We start from the raw sequence: 25,114 nt of genomic DNA, 5'->3' as shown, positions 1-25,114 counted from the left end.
CCCTTACAGGTAGTGCAACTTGAACGGTATTACAAACATACGTGTGGCCAGAAAGCACAGCAATGAGGCAATACCTAGATTGTGTCTTTGCGAATGAGCTGCTTCCAACTTACACGGGCTCGACAAAGTTCCTACATGCCGAGCGGTGATATTGATAACACGGTGATATTGAAAGGAACGCCGACGAGACTATTAGATACAAACATTATTTTCTTGAAATAAACACTTAGCCGATTTAAACGGAGCATTTTATTAAGTAACAAAGGATGAACAAGGTTGATTGATGCACACCGCAGATACAGCGTTTAGAAGAACCCACCACCTTATTATCCAACTTTTCCACAGAAATAAATCGATTCATTACAGTAAGAGTCGAAGGCACTTGTTAAACTCGGAGAGAAATGTAAATCTATGTGAAGTTGTTATGGGTATTGCTTCATGTCCAGAGGCGGACAGTACCGTCCGAGCCCCCTGACACCACGCATTCACCCTTGTGCTCGAACAGCACACACTGCACGGCATCTTCGTGTCCCGGTAGACTATGTAACTGGCCCGAGGGCAGATCCAGTATCTTCACAGTCCCATCGTTGCTGGCCATGACCACCAGTTGACCTGGGAAAACAAAACAAAAACAACACGAAAAATGTAGAACCATTAGCTAAATAAAAGTGGCATCACTTGTAGTGGATATTACGGCAGCAGAACGGCGCTATTATTGAGACCTTATTTAACACCAATGGCTTTTGGAAAACTGCAGGCACCCGCCTGCTCCCCCCTCGGTAATGTGCAGTTTCTCGCAAAATAGCTCGTTAAATCATTTGTAATAATGTGTACCCATTAAAAGGTCACACGGTGTTAAGTGCCCTGCTGTGGAAATCACATCAGCTGCCGAATGTTTTAGTTTTAATTTCTGATTGCTAATCTGATCAAAATCAACAGGTGTCTGAATTAATGAACTTGCTGTGTTTGGGCAGCAAACACTGTATCATAAGGTGGGGACTATGTTTTGGTGGTGAGTGTACAGGAATGATGTGCAGTGAGAAATGAACCATAGTTCTGTCTGTAAAGTCTGCCTGTGAACTGTGCCTGTCCTTTAGGAAGGATGTCAAGGCCTGAGAGAGGGTACAGAGTAATTTACTAGAATGGTATCAAGGATGCGGGGCTTCAGTTACTTGGAAAGACTAGAGAAGTTGGGGTTGTTCTCCTTAGAGCAGAGAAGGATAAGTGGGGATTTAATAGAGATATTCAAAATCATAAAGGGTTTTGATAGAATAAATAAGGAGAAACTGTTTCCAGCGGCAGAAGGGTTGGTAACCAGGGGGCAGAGATTTAAGGTAATTTGCAAAAGAACCAGAGGTGAGATGAGGAGAACTTGTTTTACGCAGCAAGTTGTTATGATCTGGAATGTACTGCCTGAAAGGGCGGTGGAAGCAGATTCAATAGTGACTTTCAAACGGGAATTGGATAAATACTTGAGGGGAAACATTTTCAGGGCTGTGGGGAAGAGCCACAGGGACTAACTGGCTAGCTCTACCAAAGAGCTGGCACAGGCATGATGGACCACCGAATGGCTTGCTTGTGTGCTGTATGATTTTATGATTCTATGATTTCTCTGAATTCTTGGAGATTACATCCTAGGTCAGTCTAAAAGGGCTAAATTATGAGGGCAGGTTGCATAATTTATTCCCTTGAGTATAGAAGTTTAAGGGGTGATCTAATTGAAGTGTTTAAGATAATTAAAGGAATTGATCGGGTAAATAGAGAGAAACTATTTCCTCTGGTGGGAGAGCCCAGAACAAGGGAGCATAACCTTAAAATTAGAGCTAGGCTGTTCAGAGGTGATGTCAGGAAGCACTTCTTCACACAAAGGGCAGTGGAAATCTGGAACTCTCTCTCCCAAAAAGCTGTTGAGGCTGGGGGGTCAATTGGAAATTTGAAAACTGAGCTTGATAGATTTTTGTTAGGTAAGAGCATCACAGGATATGGAATCAAGGTGGGTATATGGATTTAAGATACAGATCAGCCATGATCGAATTGAATGGTGAAACAGGCTGGAGGGGCTGAATGACCTATTTCTGTTCCTATGATGTCAATGGGAGGCTTTCCCTGCAGAGTCAGAGTTCAATGCGGCCAATTTGGCACCAAGTCTTTTTTATTTATTGTTGCTGTGTCCTTTTTTTCATGTGGAGTCAGACTAGGGGAAGAAGTCCTGCTCTCACTTTCTGTTTTGACAGAGCCAGGTCGATTACTTCTGGGAAACCTCTCTGGCACAGAGCCATCGTCTGCTGTGACATGAAACCAGCACTGGTCAAGTAGGCCAGAGGTGCATGGACCATTATTTACACTGATGCAGCCACGTGGAAAGAAACATGGGCAGCCACGTGGAAAGAAACATGGGCAGCCACGTGGAAAGAAACATGGGCAGCTAATGCACTCCACGGTCTAGTACAAAAAGGTTTACTGTTAACACCACTTCTATTAAGGAAGATTGCAAACTGTCTCTCAGAGGGTGGTGAACCTGTGGAATTCTCTACCACAGAAAGCTGTGGAGGCCAAGTCACTGAATATATTTAAGAAGGAGATAGATAGATTTCCAGACACAAAAGGCATCGAGGGGTATGGGGAGAGAGCGGGAATATGGTATTGAGACAGAGGATCAGCCATGATCATATTGAATGGCAGAGGAGGCTCGAAGGGCCGAATGGCCTACTCCTGCAGCTATTTTTCTATGTTTCTATGTCCCATGCTGGCCCCAAACCAGCCAAACCTCTTCCTCTCACTTATTTTGTTGCTTTGTTGGGTTCCGGTGAATCTGTCCTTTTCATTGCTCAGAACCAACAGTGGAGGTAACATAGCATCATCATGCAGGACACAAATTGAACAGTGTCTGTAAATCCACCAACTTTCCGCCATTTAACAAAACCCCACCTACTGCCAATGACTGTATCTGACATTAATAGTTACAATCCTTTTCAATATCGCTTAGGCTTCCTTTAGTGGGGAGTGAATCTTCCTCAACAGAATTCAGCAGGCTAATCCCACTCTGCTTATGAACTAAATGTGATAATGACAATGTTGTACCATTGTTTAAAAAGGGAGAAAGGGATAGACTGAATAATTACAGGCTAGTCAGCCTAATCTCAGTGGAAGGCAAAGTATTGGAAAACATTCTGAGGAATAGCATTAATCATCATTTAGAAAGGCACGGATTAATCAAAGATAGTCAGCATGGATTTGTTAAGGGAAGGTCATGTCTGACAAACTTGACTGAATTTTTTGAGGAGGTAAAAAGGAGGGTCGATGAGGGTAGCGTATTTGATGTAGTCTACATGGATTTTAGCAAGGCTTTTGACAAGGCCCCACATGGCAGACTGGTCAGAAAAGTAAAAGCCCATGGGATCCAACGGAAAGTGGCAAGTTGGATTCAAAATTGGCTTAGTGGCAGGAAGCAAAGGGTAATGGTCGTCGAGTATTTTTGTGACTGGAAGGCTGTTTCCAGTGGAGTTCTGCAGCAATTGGTCCCTTGCTTTTTGTGGTATACATCAATGATTTAGACTTCAATGTAGGGGGCATGATTAAGAAGTTTGTAGATGATACAAAAATTGGCTGTGTGGTTGATATTGAGAAAGAAAGCTGTAGATGACAGGAAGATATCAATGGACTGGTCAGGTGGGCAAAAAAGTGGCAAATGGAATTCAAGCCGGAGAAGTGTGAGATAATGCATTTGGGGAGGGCAAACAAGGCAAGGGAATACACCATAAATGGTAGGATACTGAGAAGTGTAGAGGAACAGAGGGACCTTGGAGTGCATGTCCACAGATCCCTGAAGGTAGCAGGGCAGGTAGCTAAGACGGTTAAGAAGGCATATGGGATACTTTCCTTTATTAGCTGAGGCACTGAATATAAGAGCAGGGAGATTATGCTAGAACTGTGTAAAACACTAGTTAGGCCAGAGCTAGAGTACTGCGTACAGTTCTGGTCACCACATTACAGGAAAGATGTGATTGCACTAGAGAGGGTACAGAGGAGATTTACGAGGATGTTGCCTTAACTGGAAAATTTTAGCTATGAGGAAAGATTGGATAGGCTGGGGTTGCTTTCTTTGGAACAGAGGAGGCTGAGGGGAGACTTGATTGAGGTGTATAAAATTATGAGGGGCCCAGATAGAGTGGATAGAAAGGACCTAGTTCCCTTAGCAGAGAGGTCAATAACTAGGTGGCATAAATTTAAAGTAATTGGTAGAAGGATTAGAGGGGAGTTGAGGAGAAACTTTTTAACCCAGTGGGTGTTGGGGGTCTGGAACTCACTGCTTGAAAGGGTGGTAGAGGTAGAAACCCTCACTGCATTTAAAAAGTACTTGGATATACAGTTCAAGTAACCTACAGGGCTATGGACCAAGAGATAGAAAGTGGGATTCAGCTGGAACCAGCGCAAAAACGATGGGCTGAATGGCCTTCACAGAAGAAATCACAGAAACCCCACAGTGCAGATAGAGGCCATTTCGGCCCATCGAGCCTGCACCGACACATATCCCACCCGATCCCCGTAACCCCTACACCAACACATATCCCACCCTATCCCCGTAACCCCACATATTTAATCCCCCTAACACTAAGGGTCAATTTATCATAGCCAATCAACCTAACCCGCACATCTTTGGACTGTGGGAGGAAACCCACGCAAACACGGGGAGAATGTGCAAACTCCACACAGACAGTCACCCGAGGCCGGATTCGAACCCGGGTCCCTGGCGCTGTGAGGCAACAGTGCTAACCACTATGCCACCGTGCTCTGTGCCATAAATTTCTATGATTCTATGATGAGGTACACGCAGAGGAAAATCAATAAATCCATTTCAAGGCACAAGATTGGGGTCCATGTATATAAATAAGGCTGTAGGTGTGGACCTGTATGCTTTGCAACTCATAATCCAATCTCATATGAGCAGTAACACGACTGGTATATTTTGGTACAATTGAACTGTACTGTAATGACACCAATGAATCAATACAAATAATAATCTGGGGAGCAGATTTAAAATATCAGACCCTTTCTCAAAGACACTTGAGACTGTGAGAAAGACCGTGAGCCCTGAGTGACCTTCTCTATGTAAATGTGATCAGGGAATTGTCCTGCTGCTCAAGGGAAACTAAATTGCTCTCAATACTGTGATTTTGGCTGCACATGACATAAATAATGGAAGTGGGGGTGGGGGGGGGGGGGGGGGGAGGTGGTATAACACATCATATCTGCTTTTATAAACGTTAATCAATCCCCTCCCCTTTATCAATAGACAGCACTTTGGAGACAGCCAGAGAGAAGCATGCACATACATACTTTAGATCGAAAAAGATTTATACAGTAATTGCCATGAATATTCCAGTGCCTTTGGAAGAGGTGTATTTTGCCGTCTGCAGTTAAGTGTGATAAATTCACACTGTTTACCAGCCTTTAATAACTAGCTAGCTTCTTCAGTCAGAACAAAGCCTGATGCAGCACCAGCTACTGGATAGATGGGGGTGTCCAACACGGCAGGAGCGAGTATTTATTACAGATCCCGGTGAAGACTGGGCTCGGCTGAACGCTTCACGTCGAGTTTCCAGGCTCTCCTTGTTCTTGGTACCAACAGTCTGGGGAATGGACACTGCCCCACCATCCCAGAAACACAAACACACCATCAGCACCAAACGAATGGCCCCTAGCAGCAAACTCACGTTTCACACGTGTACGCAAGGATTGAATGTGTGCCAACTAAGAACATTTGGTAAAAGGAATAAATACAAGAATAACTGCGCTCTACTGTAAGGCAGTGAATCTGCCCACATACATCCCCTGTGTGGATTGATAATATAGTTTCATTATAAGCAGCTGAAGCACGGGAAGGTCAACTTAATACTGCGGAAGAGGAATTGATCGTAATCAAAAAGTGATCTTACCTGGGTTGTAAAACTGCATTCAGACAATAGATTGAAACATTACACTTGATCTTAAATGCTACCACACAGATTAAAAAGACTCACCCTCTCCCTGCTCTCTTGTCAAAGGAGAGTGCTACTAAACTGTTGATCTGAAATACATTTCAATGTTGAAGTGCACTTTCAGTTGTCATTTCAAAACAAAATGATCTAAATTTGAAATTACCAAAAACGTTTTAAAATGTACAACAAAAACACTCTGCTTGATTTATATCCTCTGATGGAGCTGGTGTAGGAACTGGTAATTCAGCCCCCTGCCCCTCCACCCCTTATCCTTAAGGACAGGGGCTGCCTTTGCACAATTAGCACAAAGCAAGCCCTCTCCGCCATCTTCAAAGCTATCTTTCTAGATGCCAACCTTGGCTCAGTGGTAGCACCCTTGCCTCTGAATCAGAAGATTGTGAGCTCAAGCCAGCTCCACATAATCCAGGCTGATGTTTCGGTGCAGAGCTGAAGGAGTGCTGCACTGTCGCAGGTGCCGTCTTTCAGATGAGACATTAAGCCCTCTCAGATGGACGTAAAAGATCCCCTGGTACTATTTCGAAGAAGAGTAGAGGAGTTCTCTCGGTGTGTTGGCCAACATTTATCCCTCAATCAACATCAACATCACCAAAAACAAATTATCTGGTCATTTATTTCATTGCTGTTTGTGGAATCTTGCTATGCGCAAATTAGGCTGCTGTGTTTCATCACATTACAACACTTCAAAGTAATTAATTGGCTGTGATGTGTTTTGGGACATCTTGAATGATTGGAAGGGCGCTATATAAATGTAAGGCCTTTCTTTCTTACCTCCTGAAGTTATGTTGTGTTTGGTGACCCACTTCACTAATGTATCCAATTCAGAATCTATTGCTGTCGATCGGTAACTATAGATGCAGCCACATGGCTCCAGCTGTGATGGTCCAGGTACTTCAATTCAATTCATTAGCGTGTGACAGGCCTTTCCAGCTCTAACTTCAAAGATGATTAATTTTCTAAAGCGATAAGCTAGATTACATGGGGCAACGGCAAACATGACCTGCACTTGTCAAAGGATAAATTATTGACAGCTTAGCTTCTAAAAGATAATAAAGTGATCAGTCTAGTATCTACCATCTGCTATAATAGTGCCAGTGCATGCAGGCATTACTTGTGCAGGACAATGCCCCTGCTTTTTTATTCTTTAAAGTTGATGTTTCTTCTGGGCTTCTTTGGGAACATAATGAGCCAAATGTGTTTGGAAAGAATGTTTCATCCATCATTCTGACACCATGCTTAGCCTCTTCATTGTGGAAATCCTTGAGTACAAGTTCAATTCTTAAACTCTTCCAGGATAATTATTCAGTTTTCTACATTACAACAGTGACTGCACTTCAAAAGTACTTCATTGGCTGTGAAGCGCTTTGGGATGTCCTGAGGTCGTGAAAGGTGCTGGATAATACAAGTCCCTTCTTTTTATATCTGAACATGGTAAGGAATGGAACTGTCCTTGGAAAAGTTGCCAATTGAACTCTTTTAATCTGCCGCGTGGGCCTCCAGTGAGTTTTAGACACATTCCCAGAGTGTTTGGGTCAAATACCCCTGATAAAGCATGGATGAATGGAATGAGCAAGTCCCCTGGGGAAACCGTTTGCTATATGCAATATATTGAGAGATGTTATTTGCAATAAGCAGTTTTCCTATCAGGTTTATTACCAAGGGATGAATGCAAATTTTCTTCAAAGTAACTATCACAGTACTGGAGCTTAAGTGGCATTTAGAACCCAAATGACAAGACACTAGCAGAGAAGACCCATCATTTCATTCCTGTCTGTAAATAAGGAATGTACCACAAAGATAACCAAAGCCCTAAAAATGAAAGCGTACAAAATTATTAATTAGTTAAAACTACTTTTACTCAAATATGAGGGAATGTTTATATCTTTATAAAAGCTTACTGAAATCCAATTTTACCTAAAAATACTTACATATTTTATACATACATATTGCTTGGTGAGATACTGTTTATTGCAAATACTCTGAACCTAATTCACTCATAACAATCAGAAATGAAGCAAAACACGAAGGCCTAGAAATTCGGTTGGTTGCGCCAGCGATTAGAGCCTAAAGAGCCCGAGATTTGGGGCGTTACCCAATTTTCGGACGTGCGCAGTGATCCTAGTGCACCCTGCCATATTGAGTAGCCTGTTAGCGCCGGCACTAAGTCTTTGCGCCCGCTCGCGGGTGCAGCCAGATAATGACGTCATTTCATTGTGCAACGCCTTTTTGGCGCCCCGTACCGGAAATTCAGTGGGGCCCCCCTCCGTTCCGCCTGGCGCTATTAGTGACAGTTGGATGGAACGTTACCAGGTCCTTCTCGGACTCGGGGGGCGCTCTTTAAAGGGGACAGCACTAGTATAAAAGTGGCAGCCATTTGGCCTGGCCATACTGCTCGCTGCTGGAGAGAGTTGCAGACCTTCAGTTACACAGACTTGTTCTTATTGAGCCAGAGGAGCCTTGGGACCTTCAGCCCTGTCCAGAACAGTTGGATCCAGAAAGCTGACTGCGTCTTACTCGTCGGCCAGAATAATGGGAGCTGCTTTGGAGGGGAACGTCATCCTGGCTGAACAACTGGCAAGGGCACAGAGATGGAGGGAGAGAGGGCCGGGATTGGCCAGAAGGAGGAGGGCCAATGGACGTCGCCGAATCCGACCATACGCTGCCAGGGTTTTCAGGCAGCAGGTCTCCTACCTTACCATGTCGGAGGAGCAGTGTCTGCGAAGGCTCAGATTTGGTCAGGATGTTGTCACTGAGCTGTGCCACCTGCTTGGTGAGGATCTGCAGCCATGGATACGGTGCAGGACCTCTCTGTCGGTGGCCGTGAAAGTCACTGTTGCGCTCAACTTTTACGCCAGCAGATCGTTTCAGGCAGCAGCTGGGGACATATCAAATATCTCTCAATTTGCGGTGCATTGCTGCATCCGGCAAGTGACAGCTGCCCTCTACAAACGGAGGCGCGATTTAATCACCTTCCCTGTGACCCTGGAGAAGCAGGGGGAGCACGCACAGGGCTTCGTGGCTATTGCGGACTTCCCCATGGTGCAGGGGGCCATTGATTGCACACACGTGGCTTTGCGGGCGCCATTACAGAATCCGGAGGAGTTCCGTAACCGAAAGGGGTTCCACTCCCTTAATGTGCAGCTGGTCTGTGATCACCGGCAGATGATCATGGTGGTGAACGCACAATTCCCTGGCAGCAGCCATGACACGTTCATCCTGCGGCAGACCTCAGTGGCTGACCTTTTTGAGGCCCCGGCTCACCCACGAGGCTGGCTTCTGGGCAACAAGGGCTATCCTCTCTGCCCATGGCTCATGACCCCGCTCCATTTGCCCAGCACCCTGGCAGAAGAGCATTACAATAACAGCCATCAGGCCACCAGGAACATTATGGAGCACACAATTGGTGTGCTGAAGCAGCGTTTCCGTTGTCTAAACCATTCGTGGGGGGCCCTACAGTACTCGCCGGAGCATGTGGCGCGCATCGTTGTTGTCTGCTGCATGCTCCACAACCTGGCCATTCGATGCACCCAGCCAATCGACGATGACGACGACGACGACGAGGAGGAGGAGGGGGTGGAGGGGGAGGGGTGGAGGGGGGGGAGGAGGTTCTGAATCGAACAGCGCACTCCGGTTCGTTGTAAGCCTATGAAGGCCTCGATGATTGTAAATAGTGTACAGCTCCATTGTAAATAGAAAGTTGTCTTTATTTTCAAACAAGTGCTTCCTTCCAGCATGACAACGTAATGGTAACAGAAAGCATACATAACAAACTAACAGATAACTGCCTGGCAACCCGGCGAAACTAACCAAACCATAACAAACAAACACAGCAGGTGTGGACGGCCTTAAATCCAGAAAAAGAGACGTCTTAGCACCTCCCTCTACTGGTGACCCCTTGATGGAGACCGACTCCTCTTACGAGGTCGGCCCCTTCCCTCCCTGCAGCTCCTCCGTAATTGGACCACAGTGGCTGCGTCAAGGCTGGGGGACGCCTGCTGAGTGTCTGGAAGCGCTGAAGCCCCTGAGGGACGGCCTGGACGACCTCTGGGCTTGGAGGTCCCGCAAGCAGGCTGCTCCAACTGGGCATGTCTGCTAGCAGTCTGCTGCGCAGGTGGTGGCAGCTGCTCTGCTGACGTGCCAGCGGTGGCATCAGGACTGCTCACATGCAGAGAGAGGGCACCTGCACCGTGGTCGGCCGAAACACTAGCACTCTGACGGGGCCGCACAGGATCATACGCCACAATCGACTGCTCCACAGATTCATGGCCTGCTGTGGTGCTGCAGGGGCCTGGGGTGATCCTGCCTGATGCAGCTAGGGTGGCAGCAGAGAGTGTTCGCATGGCCTCAATTTGCGTGTGGACGAGGCCAGCAAGTGACTGCGTGGCAGCAGTGAGGACCTGCGTGGCAGGTGCCAGTGCTTTGGATAAGCCATGGACAGTCCTTTCCACTGCTTCGGACAAGGCCGGAACACTCCTTTCCACTGCCTCGGACAAGGCATGGACAGACCTTTCCACTGCCTCGGACAAGCCCTTGACAGACGTTTCCACTGCCTCGGACAAGTCCTGGACAGACCTTTCCATTGCTGGGCCGAAGCCCTGGACAGACCTTTCCATTGCTAGGCCGAAGCCCTGGACAGTCCTTTCCATTGCTGCCCCAAAGTCCAGCACACTCTTTGCCAGTGTGTCGATCGACTCAGGCATCCTCCCCACTGCAGCCATCAGCTTAGTGTGCCTGAGCCGGGCCTGGGTGCTCATCTCAGCAAGGCTACACGCCTCCTCTGCACTCTGTGCAGCAGTCATGGTAGCCTGCCTCGCCCTCCGGGGAGACGGCCCCCGAGTGTCCCTACCCCCCGCGTGTTGCTGCAGGCCGCTGGTTCCTGCAACTGGCTCCTCATCAGAGCCCCCCCGCCTCCCCTCAAGGGAACTACTATCCTCAGTCTCCAGATGCGGTGGCTCCCCTGATGCTGGCACGGATGGTCCGGCTTCCTCCTGGTCGTCACCTCCGGAGGCACTGGCACTGGCAGCTTGAGGGGCTGGCTCCCGAGCTGGTGATGCAGCATCTGAAAGCAGGGAGGTTGAAGAGTGGCTTTAGCAAAAGGACAGTTTGGCAGCAAGGGATGCAACAGTGCGGCAATGCTATGACATGGCTCCACATTGAGAAAGCATGCTGGCGGGGGAAACAACTGGAAGGTGACAGCTGTAATAGTAGAGAACCTTACCATCGCTGTGGACAATGGGGTCGGCAGCTGCAGTGGTGACAGGACCACTCAGGCGTCCTCCCACAATCTGGTGGACTCTCTCCTCGAGATCCGTCAGAGGCTCCAGTTGAGGACGGCCTCCTCCGGTGCGAAGCTGCTCCTTGCGGTTTCTCGCCAGCTTGGCCTGCAGGGCAAAGGACGGGAAGTGATGTTACATGATGCCCTGAATGATGATCTCATGCCCCCCATGGTGGAACAGCCCTTACATGATGCCCTGGGTTATCATCTCATGCCCCCCATGGTGGAACAGCCCTTACATGATGCCCTGGGTTATCATCTCATGCCCCCCATGGTGGACCAGCCCTTACATGATGCCCTGAGTCAAATGTGCATGTGTGTGACCAGAAAGGGCCATGGGTGCTTGCTGACAGATGGCCAGTGGGGCATAGCACACCCTGTAGCCATAAAATCAGGTGCTAATGGAGGGATGCATAAGTTTACATTAATTCCACTCACCCTCACGACCCGAGTGAGGTCGTTGAATTTCTTCCTGCACTGCACAGGGCTCCTGGTCGCCATGCTGCTGGAGTTGACCCTCTGAGAAACATCCCTCCAAGCTCGTCGGTAGTCCTTATGATTAGGCCTCCTGCCATTGTCGGGGCAGAGGACATCTCGCCGGCGCTCCACTGCGGCCACCAATTCCTTCAGAGACTCATTGGTGAAGCGCTCTGCTCTCTGCCTCACCCTCTCCATATGCTCCAAGTTTTTTGCGCCAGAGAAGGGCCTGCGCCGATTTGCAGGCCTACAAGGTGCAGAGTGTGGATGCTGGAGCTGTCTGATCCACCCCTTTAAGAGCTGGCCGGCGCCTGGAAGTCTCGTGGTCATGGGTAATTGAGAGCACCTGCGCTGCAGCTGGACGCCCCGATATTGGGTTGCGCCGGCATGTTAGCGCCTTAGGTGCCCCGTGTAACGCCTGAACTCGCACCTCAATCACCTTTGGGGCGCTGCAACCCAATATCACACGAGGTGTCGATAAGTTGCGTCTGGCTATAAAATTTGCGCTCCGCCAATTCTAACGCCCCAAGCGGGGCTATACCCAATTTCTAGGCCGAAATGTTTGCTCAACAAAACTAAAATAGTAAAGAAAATAACACGTTACATTATGAAAGCAGTTCTGATGAAGGGGCTGCACTGGAAACATGAAACTGCATCTTCTCTTTTCACATGCTGATAGAGCTGCTGTGTATTTTCAGCATGTTCTGTTTTTATTTGCAGTTTCTCCTGTAATTTTGTAATGCTACGATTGGGATCCCCTTCCAGTAGATTTGAACTCATTGTAGATGCATTATAATAATTACCATGGTTCCCTAGACATCTATTAATGCACAGGGTGATTATACCTCATGTTCGGCTATCACAATACAAACATATCTTTTATCATCCCAGGGTAAGTATTATCACAATTAGTATAATCTTTTGTTATTGGGTTTGAAACAAAGATTGAACAGGCTGAGGCTCTTTTCTCTAGAAAAGAGAAGACAGAGAGGTGACCTGATAGAAAAAAGAAAAATACTTGTATTTATATAGCGCCTTTCACAACCTCAGGATGTCCCAAAGCGCTTTACAGCCAATTAAGTACTTTTTGAAGTGTAGTCACGGTTGTAATGGAGGAAATGCGGAAGCCAATCTGTGCACAGCAAGCTTCCACAAACAGCAATTCGATAATGACAAGATAATCTGTTGTTAGTGATGTTGGTTGAGGGTTAAATGTTGGACAGAACACTTGGGAGAACTCCCCTGCTCTTACATAAGAACATAAGAAATAGGAGCAGGAGTAGGCCATTTGGCCCCTCGAGCCAGCTCTGCCATTCAATAAGATCATGGCTGATCTGATCTTCGCCTCAACTCCACTTTCCCGCCCGCTCCCCATAACCCTTGACTCCCCTGTAGCTCAAATATCTGTCTATCTCCGCCTTGAATATATTCAATGACTCTGCCTCCACAGCTCTCTGGGGTAGAGAATTCCAAAGACTCTCTCAGAGAAGAAATTCCTCCTCATCTCTATTTTAACTGGGCAACCCTTATTCTGAAACTGTTCCCCCTAGATTACCCCACGAGGGGAAACATTCTCCCTGCATCTACCCTGTCAAGCAAAGCCCCCTAAAAATCTTATATGTTTCAATAAGATCACCTCTCATTCTTCTAAACTCCAATGAGTATAGGCCCAACTTGCTCAATATTTCTTCATAAGACAACCCCTTCATCTCAGGAATCAACCTAGTGAACCTTCTCTGAACTGCCTCCAATGCAAGTATATCCCTCCATAAATAAGGAGAACAAAACTGCACGCAGTACTCCAGGTGTGGTCTCACCATCGCCCTGTACAGTTATAGCAAGACTTCCTTACTTTTATACTCCATCCCCCTTGCAATAAGGGCCACCATTCCATTTGCCTTCCTAATTACTTGCTGTACCTGCATGCTAACTTTTTGTGTTTCATGTACGAGGACCCCCAGATCCCTCTGTACCGCAGCACTTTTTTTGTCTCTCTCCATTTAAATAATAATTTGCTTTTTTATTCTTCCTACCATCACATTTTCCCACATTATACTCCATCTGCCAAATTTTTGCCCACTCACTTAACCTGTCTATATCCCTTTGCAGACTCTTTTGTCCTCCTCACAACTTGTTTCCCACCTATCTTTGTATCATCAGTAAATTTAGCTACATTACACTCGGTCCCTTCATCCAAGTCATTAATATAGATTGTAAATAGTTGAGGCCCCGGCACTGATCCTTGTGGCACCCCACTAGTTACACTTTGCCAACCTGAAAATTACCCATTTATCCCGTCTCTCTGTTTTCTGTTAGTTAGCCAATCCTCTATCCATGCTAATATATTACCCCCAACCCTGTGAGCTCTTATTTTGTGCAGTAACCTTTTATGTGGCACCTTATTGAATGCCTTCTGGAAATCCAAATACACTACGGGGGAAAAATTGAGTTGTGCCCCCTTTGGGGCGCTACCTTCGCAGGGGCGCTACCCGAAAAAATGATCGCCCCCGTGGCCGAAATTAATCGGTAGCACCCCAAGAGGGACGCGGGGTGCTACTGGAAGCTCCCCGCTTCCCTCTTGGGGCGCTGTGAGTGAATATCGCGGCGCTACGTCGCTGCGGCATGTCGTGCCGTGGTACTGCAGGCCTTCCTCCCCTTCTCAAAGGGGAGGGGCCTTGCACAGCGAGACCCGGGGCCCAGCTGGGCCACCAGGGATCGGAGTGCCAACAAAAGAGCCCGGCACTCAAGAGGAGTGCTGGGCTCACGGAGCGCAGCCGGCACTCTGCGGGGGGGCTTCAGATGAGGCCGGGGATGGCAGAGGGGACAGGTGCTGGCAGGCGGCCAGGAACAAAAATGGCTGCCCGACACCTTCCCTTTAATTAGCGCTGCCCCGGCTGCAGGTAGGCCCCCCTGACCCCGTCGGACATAGCGTCCGGCGGTAAGTCAGGGGATGCTACCGAAGCTCGCGGCCGGGGCATAAGCTGGGTGCTACACACGGTGATGATGTCATTGCTGGCAGCGCAGCACCACGGGGTGCTAACAGTTACTGCCGCCGCTAACCTCCTGCTGAATTTCGTGGGAGGCGTTGGCGGTGCCACGCCCAGGCGCTAATGGTTTTGCACCCCATTAGCACCCTCTTAGGGAGGTGCAAAGCAACCAAATTTTTAGGCCTACATCTACTGGTTTCCCTTTATCCAGCCTGCTCATTACATCCTGAAAGAACTCCAGTAAATTTGTCAAACACGATTTCCCTTTCATAAAACCATATTGACTCTGCTTGATTGTATTATGATTTTCTAAATGTCCTGCTATTACTTCCTTAATAATGGATTCCAGCATTTTCCCAACGACAGATGTTAGGCTAACTGGCCTATAGTTTCCTGCTTTCTGTCTCCCTCCTTTTTCAAAATAGTGCCGTCGGATCTTTTACGTCAGCCTGAGTGGGCAGGTGGGGCTTCAGTTTAAAGTCTCAGCATGATGGGTTTTGATAGGGTAGACGTAGAGAAGATGTTTCCACTTCTTGGAGAGTCCAAAACTAGGGGCCATGAATATAAGATTGTCACTAATAAATCCAATGAGGAATTCAGGAGAAACTTCTCTACCCAGCGAGTGGTAGGAATGTGGAACTCACTACCTCAGGGAGTGGTGGAGGAGATTAGCATAGATGCATTTAAAGGGAAGCTAGATAAGTACATGAGCTATTATGCTACTTGGTGTATTTTATAGGCCACCAAATAGTGGGAAGGAGGTGAGGAGCAGATTGGCAGGGAAATTACTGAGAGGTGTATGAACTATAGAGCAGTGATAATGGGAGACTTTACCTCAATATTGAATGGGGCAGTGATTGTGTTAAGGGCAGAGAGGGGGAGGAATTTCTGAAGTGTATTCAAGTGAGCTTTCTTGCCCAACGAGGAAGGAGGCTTTGCAGGATCTAGTCCTGGGAAATGAAGTGGGTCAAGTGGAGAATGTCACAGTGGGGGAGCAACTCGGGAATAGTGATCATAGTATTATAAAGTTTAGATTAGTTATGCAGAAGGACAAGGAGAAATCTAGAATAAAAATACTTCACTGGAGGAGGGCTAATTTCAGTGAATTGAGGAAGGATCTGGTCCGGGTAAATTGGAGTCAAAAACTGTCAGGCAGAAATGTAATGGAGCAATGGGCGTCCTTTAAAGGGGAGATGGTTCAAGTATAATCTTGGTACATTCCCACAATGGGGAAAGGGAGGGCAACCAAAGCCAGAGCTCCCTGAATGATGAAGGTGTCAGATAGTAGGATAAAGCAGAAAACGGGTCATAAGACAGATGTCAACTTGATAACACAAGGGAGAATCTGGCTGAATATAAAAACTACAGAGGAGAAGTGAAAAAGGAAATAAGAGGGGCAAAGAGACAGTACGAGAATAGAGTGGCATATAACATAAAAGGGAATCCAAAGGTCTTCTATAGGCATCTTAACAGTAAAAAAAGGTTGTCACAGGAACGGTGGGGCCGATTAGGGGCCAAAATGGAGATCTATTGGAGGCAGAAGGCATGGCTGAGGTACTAAATTAGTACTTCACATCGGTGTTTACCAATGAAGAGGACTTTGCCAAAGCTACGGAAACGAGGAGATTGTTGGCTACTGGATGAGATAAAAATAGATTAAGAGGAGGTACTAGAAAGGCTGGCAGTACTTAAAGTAGTTAAGTCATCCGGTCCAGATGGGATACAACCTAGGTTGCTGAGGGAAATAAGGGTAGAAATTGCGGAGGTGCTGGCCACAATCTTCCAATCCTGCTTCGATACAGGGGTGGTGCCAGAGGATAGGAGGATTGCAAATGTTACCCCCTTGTGGTGAGGAAACTTTTAGAAACATTAATCCAGAAGAAAATGAATATACTTGGACAAGCATGGACTAATAAAAGAGGTAGCATGGATTTATTAAGGGCAACTCGTGTTTGACTAACTTGATTTGAGTTTTTTGATGAGGTAACAGAGAGGGTGGATGAGGGCAGTGCAGTTGATGTTGTGTATATGGACTTTCAAAAGGCGTTTGATAAAGTACCACATAATAGGCTTGTTAGCAAAATTGAAGCCCATGGGATAAGTGGGGCAGTAGCAGCCTGGATACAAAATTGGCTAAGGGATAGAAAACAGAGAGTTGTGGTGAATGGTTGTTTTTCGGACTGGAGAGTGGTATACAGTGGTGTTCCCCAAGGTTCAGTACTAGGACCACTGCTGTTTCTGATATATATTAAATGATGACTTCGGCTTGGGGGGGTACAGGGCACAATTTTGAAATTTGCAGATGACACGAAACTTGGAAGTGTAGTAAACAGTGAGGAAGAGAGTAATAGACTTCAAGAGGACATGGGCAGGCTGGTGGAATGGGCGGACACGTGGCAAATAAAATTCAACGCCGAAAAGTGTGAGGTGATACCGTTTGGTAGGAAGAATGAGGAGAGACAATACTGTACAAGCTAAATGGTACAATTTTAAAGGGGGTGCAATAAGAGAGAGACCTGGGGGTGTTTGTGCACAAATCTTTGAAGGTGACAGGACAGGTTAACAAAGCAGTTAATAAAGCATACGGGATCCTGGGCTTTATAAATAGAGGAATAGAGTACAAGAGCCAGGAAGTTATGCTAAACCTTTATAAAATAATAGTTCAACCCCAGCTGGAGTATTGTGTCTAATTCTGGGCACCATTTTAAGAAGGCTTTGGAGAGGGTACAGAAGAGATTTACTAGAATGGTTCCAGGGATGAGGGATTACAGTTATGTGGATAGGCTGGAGAAGCTGGGGTTGTTCTCCTTAGAGCAGAGAAGGGTAAGAGGAGATTTGCCAGAGGTGTTTAAAATCATGATGGGTTTAGATAAAGTAAATAAAGAGAAACTGTTTCCAATGACTGAAGGGTCGATAACCAGATTTAAGGTGATTGGCAAAAGAACCAGACGCCATGAGGATAAACTTTTTTACACAAGGAGTGGTTTGGGTTTGGAATGCACTACCTGATAGGGTGGTGGATACAGATTAAATAGTAGCCTTCAAAAGGGAACTGGATAAATACTTGAAGGAGAAAACATTGCAGGGATATGGGGAATGAGCAGGGAAGTGGGTCTAGCTGAATTGCTCTTCGAAAGAGCCGGCGCAGACTCAATGGGCCGAATGGCCTCCTTCTGTGCTGTACTATTCAATGATTCTATTCGGGAGAAAGGAATTGAATGATATGTTGATAGGGTGAGATGACGTAAATAGAGTCGTAGGAGGCTCATGTGGAGCATAAATACCGGCATAGACCTGTGGGGCCGAATGGCCTGTTTCTGTGCTGGAAATTCAATGTAATTCTATGTAAATGGGATGGAAGTGTTTGTCTTTCTGTTAGCTGCAAAGGATCCAAAGTGAAATATTCTGACAATCTCAGCAGGGTAGATTTTGACTTTGTGTGATAATGTAAAACGGGTGATGGCAAATCGGCAGCCTGTTTTAAAAGGATTTTAATTGAGAATAGGGAGCGATGTAAACGGGCTATCGATTTGCTGCCACCCATTTTACACTATCGCACAAAGTCAAAATCTACCTCACAGTGTGTGTGTTTTCCAAAATTAGCCAAAATTATTTTTTTTAAACTGAGAAACATAGATGAAGAGCTACCTAGCCAAATAACTCAGGAAATAGTGATGCCAAGTTGAAGATTAAAGCCTGTGGTTGTAAGAGGAAAGGAAGTCTGAGGGAATCCCATAGTTCTGAGCGCCTGGGAAAAAATGAGTTAATATGGATTTATAACGAGCAGCTAACTTTGTACCAACCCTTTTGCACTCTCGTCAAAGTAGGATTTTACCGCCAGTGTGTTTGGCACTAAATGTCACTAATACCAGAAATGGTCTTCAAAGTAGGATACTGGAGGCCAACACTCTGAACTCATTCAAGATATATCATGGAGAGCTGGATGCTGTGGTGATTGAACTGTAGGTTTCTATGGAAAGATGAGCTAGGTGGGCTGAATATGTGTGTGCGTGCGTGCATGCGTGTGTATTTACTGGGAGCTTTATTTACCCTGCAGCTAACTTCCAATACAACTGAACTGCTTGTGTTTGCCACTGGAACTGGATGTAAATAATGGAAAATTGTTCCATTTCAGTGTATTATCGTCCCACTTTATAGGAAAACTACTAGTAATAATAGCTCAACCCTCACACAAGAAAGATGCCCAAGACCAAATTTCCTCCAGTAGAATCTCTTGGAAAATGTTTGGGACATGGAGATGCTGCGTCCTGACTTTAATTAATCGTGGTTGGCCTTGTCAGGGAGCAGGGTCAGAAGGTGGGGATTCCTACACTGAGTTTCCACTTCCCCAACTGATAAGGGAGTCAGCGTAAGACTGGAAGCTGGTACACTGAGTGAAATGAGGTGTATGGGCTTCCAGAAGTGTGGAAGTGGTCCCCACTGTGGAGTGAAGGCTAGGAAAGCAGCTTGGACCCTCGTAGATCGGATAAACTTTGACATTTATTTTTATGATAGGCCTGTTTACACAGGGGATTGAGCGGGGTGGTGGGGGGGCGGGGAGGGGGGGGGTGCGACTGCATGGGGTCCCTGGAGGTGATGGGGTAGTGGAGCCTGGGCATGATATCTCAACCGCCCCTCCACACCCCACTCCCTGATGGCTACCAGGCAGTGGATTTTCAGACTGCATGGGGCAGGCGGGCGCCTGAGATGCACCTGTAGGGGCACGGGCCCCTGCGGATGTCTGAATCAAATGAGTCACTCTCCTACTGACCCCACAAAGTCTGGAGCGGTCAGCGCTGAGGGGCACTGGCGGCACAATGCCAGCAGAGCTGCCGGGATCATGGCGCGCTGAATTTCAGGACCTTAATGCATTATGTGTTCTTGCTGTTTCCATAATTTCTATTACTCTTGTTAGAACCTGCATAGCTCTCAGTGACCCGTTTGGTGCTATTAGCCGACTGTTTGTAACATTGCATATCAGACATGTTTGCAAGGTGGCTGATCCACACACATTGTTAGTACTGGCAATCCAACAAACCTGCATCCCAGTTTTTGCTGCTGTTCAATCTCCTGCTAAAGCTGGTACCTGCATCAGATGTAAAATGTTTTGTCATTTGCAGACTGTTGTACCATTGATCTGTTTTGCTTTTGTAAAAATTGCTAAACTTTTATAGTAGGGTGGATTATGGATGTTCTGCTGCCTCTGATAGTTATCAGTTGATCTGTTATACGTGAAAAGCTGAGGATACCTTTATATGCATTTGTGTTCAAAGTTTTCTTTTTTGACAGAAAATGTGTTAAACCCTCAGATCCTCAATAGATCCAAATAAAATCCCAACACACCATTTTTTTTAACTAATACTGTACAGATTTAAACAAGCCCACCGAGCATATCTATGTAACTGGAGCTAACTTAGAATAAAGACGGTATAGTTATCCATGTTCAGAATTCATACAGAAAAATTTTCAGATGTACAAAATTCAATTATGTGTAGTTAATTATTCTTTTCCCTATTACATTTTTGATACAATTTTTATGTATTTGAGTGAAAGTTCTGGAACTACTCATCGAGCATGTAAAAAACAGAGATTCTGCTTGCCCATCTCGTAAGGGATCCAGCGTATCACTGGAGGCTGTCCCACTGTGCAAGCCCTCCCACTCATAGGGTGGGCTCTGTTGAATGTTCTGAGGAGAGCCCCTTTATAGAATCATAGAAGAATCATACAATCTTACAGCACAGAAGGAGGCCAGTCGGCCTGTCGTGCCTGTGTCGGCTCTTTGAAAGAGCTGTCCAATTCAGTCCCATACCCCAGCTTTTTCCCCATAACCCTGTAAATTATTCCTCTTCAAGTACATGCCTTTTGAAAGTTATTATGGAATCTGATTCCACCATCCTTACAGGTAGTGAATGCTAGGTCTTAAAAACCCACTGTGTGAAGACATTTCTCCTCATTTCTCCTCTAGTTTTTTTGCCAATTATTTTAAATCTGTGACCTCTGGTTATCAACCCACTTGCCAGATGAAATAGTTTTACCCTACTTGCTCTATCAAAACTCCTGTTTATTTTGAATACCTCAATTAGGTCTCTCCTTAACCTTCTCTGCTATAAGGAGAACAATCCCAGCTTCTCCAATCACTCCACATAACTGAAGTCCCTCATCCCTGGTTTCATCCTAGTAAACCTCCTCTGTACTCTCTCCAAGGCTTTGATATCCTTCCTAAAGTGTAGTGCTCAGAATTGTACTCCATTGAAACCTAACCAGTGACTTGTAAAGGTTTAGCATGACTTCCTTGTTTCTGTATTCAATGCCTCTATTTACAAAGCCAAGTATCCCATACACTTTCTTAACCGCCTTATCAACTTGCCCTGTCACCCCCAGGTCCCTCTGTTCTTGCATCCCCTTCAAAGTAGTACCATTTAGATTATACTGCTTCTCCATGTTGTTTCTCCCCAAGTGTATCACTTCATACTTAACTGCATTAAACTGCATCTGCCATGTGTCTGCCCATTTTACCAGTCTATGTCCTCCTAAAGTCTGCTACTACCCTGCTCACTATTTACTATGTGCCAAGTTTTGTATCATCTGCAAACTTCAAAATTGTACTCCCTATACCCAAATCCTGGTCATTTATATACAACAAGAAAAGCAATGGTCTTAATACTGATTCCTGGGGGACCCCATCGCATACTTCGCTCCTGTCAGTAAACACCCATTCAGCACTACTCTCTGCCTCCTATCCCTTAGCCAATTACGTACCCAACAACAGCAATTTGCATTTATATACTGCCTTTAATGTAGCAAAAGGTCCCAAGGCGTTTCACAGGAGCATTATCAAACAAAATTTGACATCGAGCCACATAAGGAAATATTAAGGTAGATGAGAGGTAGGTTTTAAGGAGCATCTTAAAGAAGGAGAGAGAGGCAGAGATGTTTAGGGAGGGACTTTCAGGGCTCGAACTTCATTGGGCCATTGAGGCGGGATTGGAGGCGTGTGGGGGGTTAAAATTGCAAGAACTGGTGGGCGGGCCCAACCCTGCCTCCATCCCGCCTCCAAGCAATTTTCATAAAATCGTGTCTACTGGTCCCGTCTCCGTCCCGCCTCCAAGAGGCGGGATAGGCCGTTAAGGCCCTTAACAAGCACTAAATTGCCTCTATAATGCCATTTTGATAGGCCTTTGTGATTTTAACCCTTTTCCCACATGAAGCACGCCTGTTCTGAAACACGACGGTGAAACCAGCACAATTGGATTGCTGACTATCAGCTGCAGCTCAACTATTAAATAGGAGATTTGATCAGCCATCATTTTCAGGTGGCAGGACTTTGTTGTCTCAGGTCTGGGGGAACTTTTAGAAGGCATAACCACAGCTGTGGAAGTTTGGAGCCTGACACCCATCTCCAGTGTGACCTCCTGGGAAACCCCTCTCGCCACCTTGACTGAGCGCTTCCTCAACTGAGGCATATACCAGAAGCATGGGAGCCATTTATTTCCTTCCCTTCTGGACATCAGATGAGGATGAAGACCAGCCGCGGCACCAGCAGAACCATGAACAACAGCAGCAGCAACAACAGGAGCGCCAAGCTGCTGCTCACCCACCTGAAGCTGCACAGGCCAGAAGGGGCCAGCGCATGGAAGCCCGTCGGCGCAGGAGATCCCCCCCAAACAGGGTCTACAGATACAGGGTCAGCTACCTCATCATGTCTGAGCAGCAGTGCCAAAGGCGGCCCCGACTTTCGCAAGAGATAGTGGGTGACATCTGCGCAATGCTGCAACAAGACCTGGAGCCCAGAGGACCAGGTGGACAACCCTTACCAGTGGCGGTCAAAGTCACCACCACACTCAACTTTTTTGCCTCAGGCTCATTCCAGGGATCAGCAGCAGACATCAGCGGCATCTCCCAGGCGGCCGCACACACTTGCATCATGCAGGTAACCGATGCCCTCTTTGCCATCGCGCACAATCACATCCATTTCACCAAGGATCAGGCAAGTGTCATGGCGCGTGCTGTTGGATTAGCTAATCTGGCAGGCTTTCCAAGGGTGCAGGATGTCGTTGACTGCACACATCGCAATCCAGGTATTTTTGTCAACCGCAAGGGCTTCCACTCCCTTAACGTTCAGCTGGTGTGTGACCACAAGAAGGAAATTTTGCATGTTTGTGCCAAGTACCCTGGCAGTTGCCATGACTCCTTCATACTGCGCCAGTCTAGTGTGCCTCCGCTATTCAGGCTGCCAGACCAACTTCACAGATGACTACTTGGAGACAAGGGCTATCCCCTGATGACGTGGCTAATGACGCCGTTGAGGAGACCATGCAACGAGGCTGAGGAGAGCTACAACTCCAGCCACATGTCCACCAGAACCATAATCGAGCAAACCATCGGTTTGCTGAAGATGCGCTTCAGATGCCTGGATAGATCAGGTGGAGCCCTGCAGTACTCAGCAGCCAGGGTCTCCAGAATCGTCGTGGTTTGCTGTGCACATCACAACATGGCACAGTGTCGTGGCTTGCAGATTCCTGAGGACCAAGTGACTCGTCACATATCCTCCTCAGATGAGGAGGAGGAGGAGAGCGAAAACGAACATCTTGCAGAGGCCCATCAACCAGCGGCAGCAGTACGCGAGAACATTGCTGCCCGGGATGCAAGGAACGCACTCATCTTGGCCAGATTTGCTTAGCCTAGCCAATCAAGCACTTTTGCCTCGCAGCTTCTTACCTGAGCATTGACAATGGCCAAGAACCAGCGGATTCCTAGCAATTTGACCACCATACTGACAATTGCAAGTAATCCTAAGCCCTCAATGTGGAAGTCCCATTTGCAAAATGACACACGCCACAACTACAGCAGTAGCCATCAGATTTTTTATTTACAGTAATCATCTGATAGCTTTTTAACATAAAACATCAAATTTCACCCAAGTGACTACCCTTGTGACTATTTGTGCACTATCTTTCTCTTACGCATGCTCCTACGTGGTGCTTCCCCTGTGGCTTCAGCAGATGTGGAGGCCCCTTGCTCACTTTCTTGCTGCTCCTGTCTCAACACCTTTGGCGGGCATCCTCTAGGGTTGTGAACCTCTGAGGGCTCGCCAACAGTCTGCTGCTCCTGCGGCTGTGCAGGGGTTGAGACGCCGATCTCAGTAGGGTGCGGACTCTGGTGGGGCTCTGACTGAGGACTTGTCAGTGGCATGGAAGTGTGAGCGCTTGGAGAGGAGCCCCCACTTCCTTGTTCTCTGCAAACAACATCCCTCTCATGGGTCAGGTCCACCTCAGCGCTTGCAAGTGGATTGAATGCACCTTGCTGCACATCAGGGGGGCCATGGGGACCCGTACCTGCACTGGAAGTCCTACTCAGAAGGACTTCCATGAAGGTCTGGTTTCTGTGTTCAATAGATGACCATCACTCCTCCAGAGATGTCATTCTATTCTGAACACTCACCATGTTTTCTGCACTCTGGCGACTTATCTCCTCCATGGCCACAGCCATGCTCTCGTCTACTGTAGCCATCCTTTTGACGGAGGTTGCCATCATTTGCACGGAGGTTGCCATCCTTTCCATGGTGATGCGTTCATGCGCCAATGACTCCACAAAGGCTCTGCTCATGATCGCAATGGACTCCTCCATTCGCTCCACACTCGCAGCGACCCTGGAGACAAAACCTGCCAGAGACTCCTGCATCTGTTCCTGGAGTTCCAGCACCGCTGATCTTATGGATGGACTCAGAGGCAGAGGGTCGACATGCAGCTGAGCCGAGCTGGCAGAGTCCTGTGCCCTCCAGCGAGGACTCTACACTGCTGTCCCTGTCTCCACAATCTGCTGATGCTCACTTGTGAGCTGTGATACACCAGGTGACACTACTCTATCTTGCGATGTTCCCTCCAAGGTGTCAGTGTCTGTGCTGGTGCTGGGTGCGGTGAATTCTGCTGACGCTGCGCCCTCAGAGGTTGCAGCTTCCTCTGAGGAGTCTTGAGGCTCATGCTCTTCCTCCTGGATAGTGGGGACGGGTGCTTGCGATGGTCCTGTGGGGGAGTAAAGGAAAGAGTCAGAGATGTGAGGCCAAGGTTACATGCACATTGCATATTGCAGATGATCATAAGTCCATCTGTTAGAGCTTCAGAATCATTATCAGCGACTCATGCAATGTCATTGAGAGAGATGGAAAACTATTCTGTCACCAGCTTGCTGTGATGCGCCCGTCTGTCTGTCCCCCACTTGGGAATCTTCCTCCACTCCCACGATCTCCAGGACTGCCTCCTCCCAGGTGGTGAGCTGGGCTACTGAGGGTGGCCCTCCTCCTGTCCTCGCTCTTTCCCTCTTATTGTGAGCTCTCTTTTCCTGCAATGAGGGAGACAAGTGGAGTTTGAGTGAGAATGAAG

The 25,114-nt window shown here is 47.1% G+C and overlaps 1 protein-coding gene across 1 annotated transcript in view; it reads right to left on the bottom strand.

Annotated features, from left to right (window-relative positions):
* Window positions 1-234: 234 nt before the first annotated feature.
* spag16 (sperm associated antigen 16) overlaps window positions 235-25,114 on the bottom strand; it is a 1,547,331-nt gene continuing 1,522,451 nt past the window's right edge. Inside the window, exon 16 of the mRNA XM_085985427.1 lies at window positions 235-612. Coding sequence (XP_085841553.1) covers window positions 437-612 — 176 coding nt within the window. The 3' untranslated portion in view covers window positions 235-436. The remainder of the gene's footprint in view (window positions 613-25,114) is intronic.

This window comes from Somniosus microcephalus, chromosome 4 (genome assembly GCF_052327205.1).
Source record: "Somniosus microcephalus isolate GS21.2 chromosome 4, FLI_Smic_1.0, whole genome shotgun sequence".
In the NCBI taxonomy this organism is placed as follows: Eukaryota; Metazoa; Chordata; class Chondrichthyes; order Squaliformes; family Somniosidae; genus Somniosus; species Somniosus microcephalus.
The sequence above is the reverse complement of the archived record's forward strand: the minus strand, read 5'-3'. Positions and strand labels throughout refer to the sequence as shown.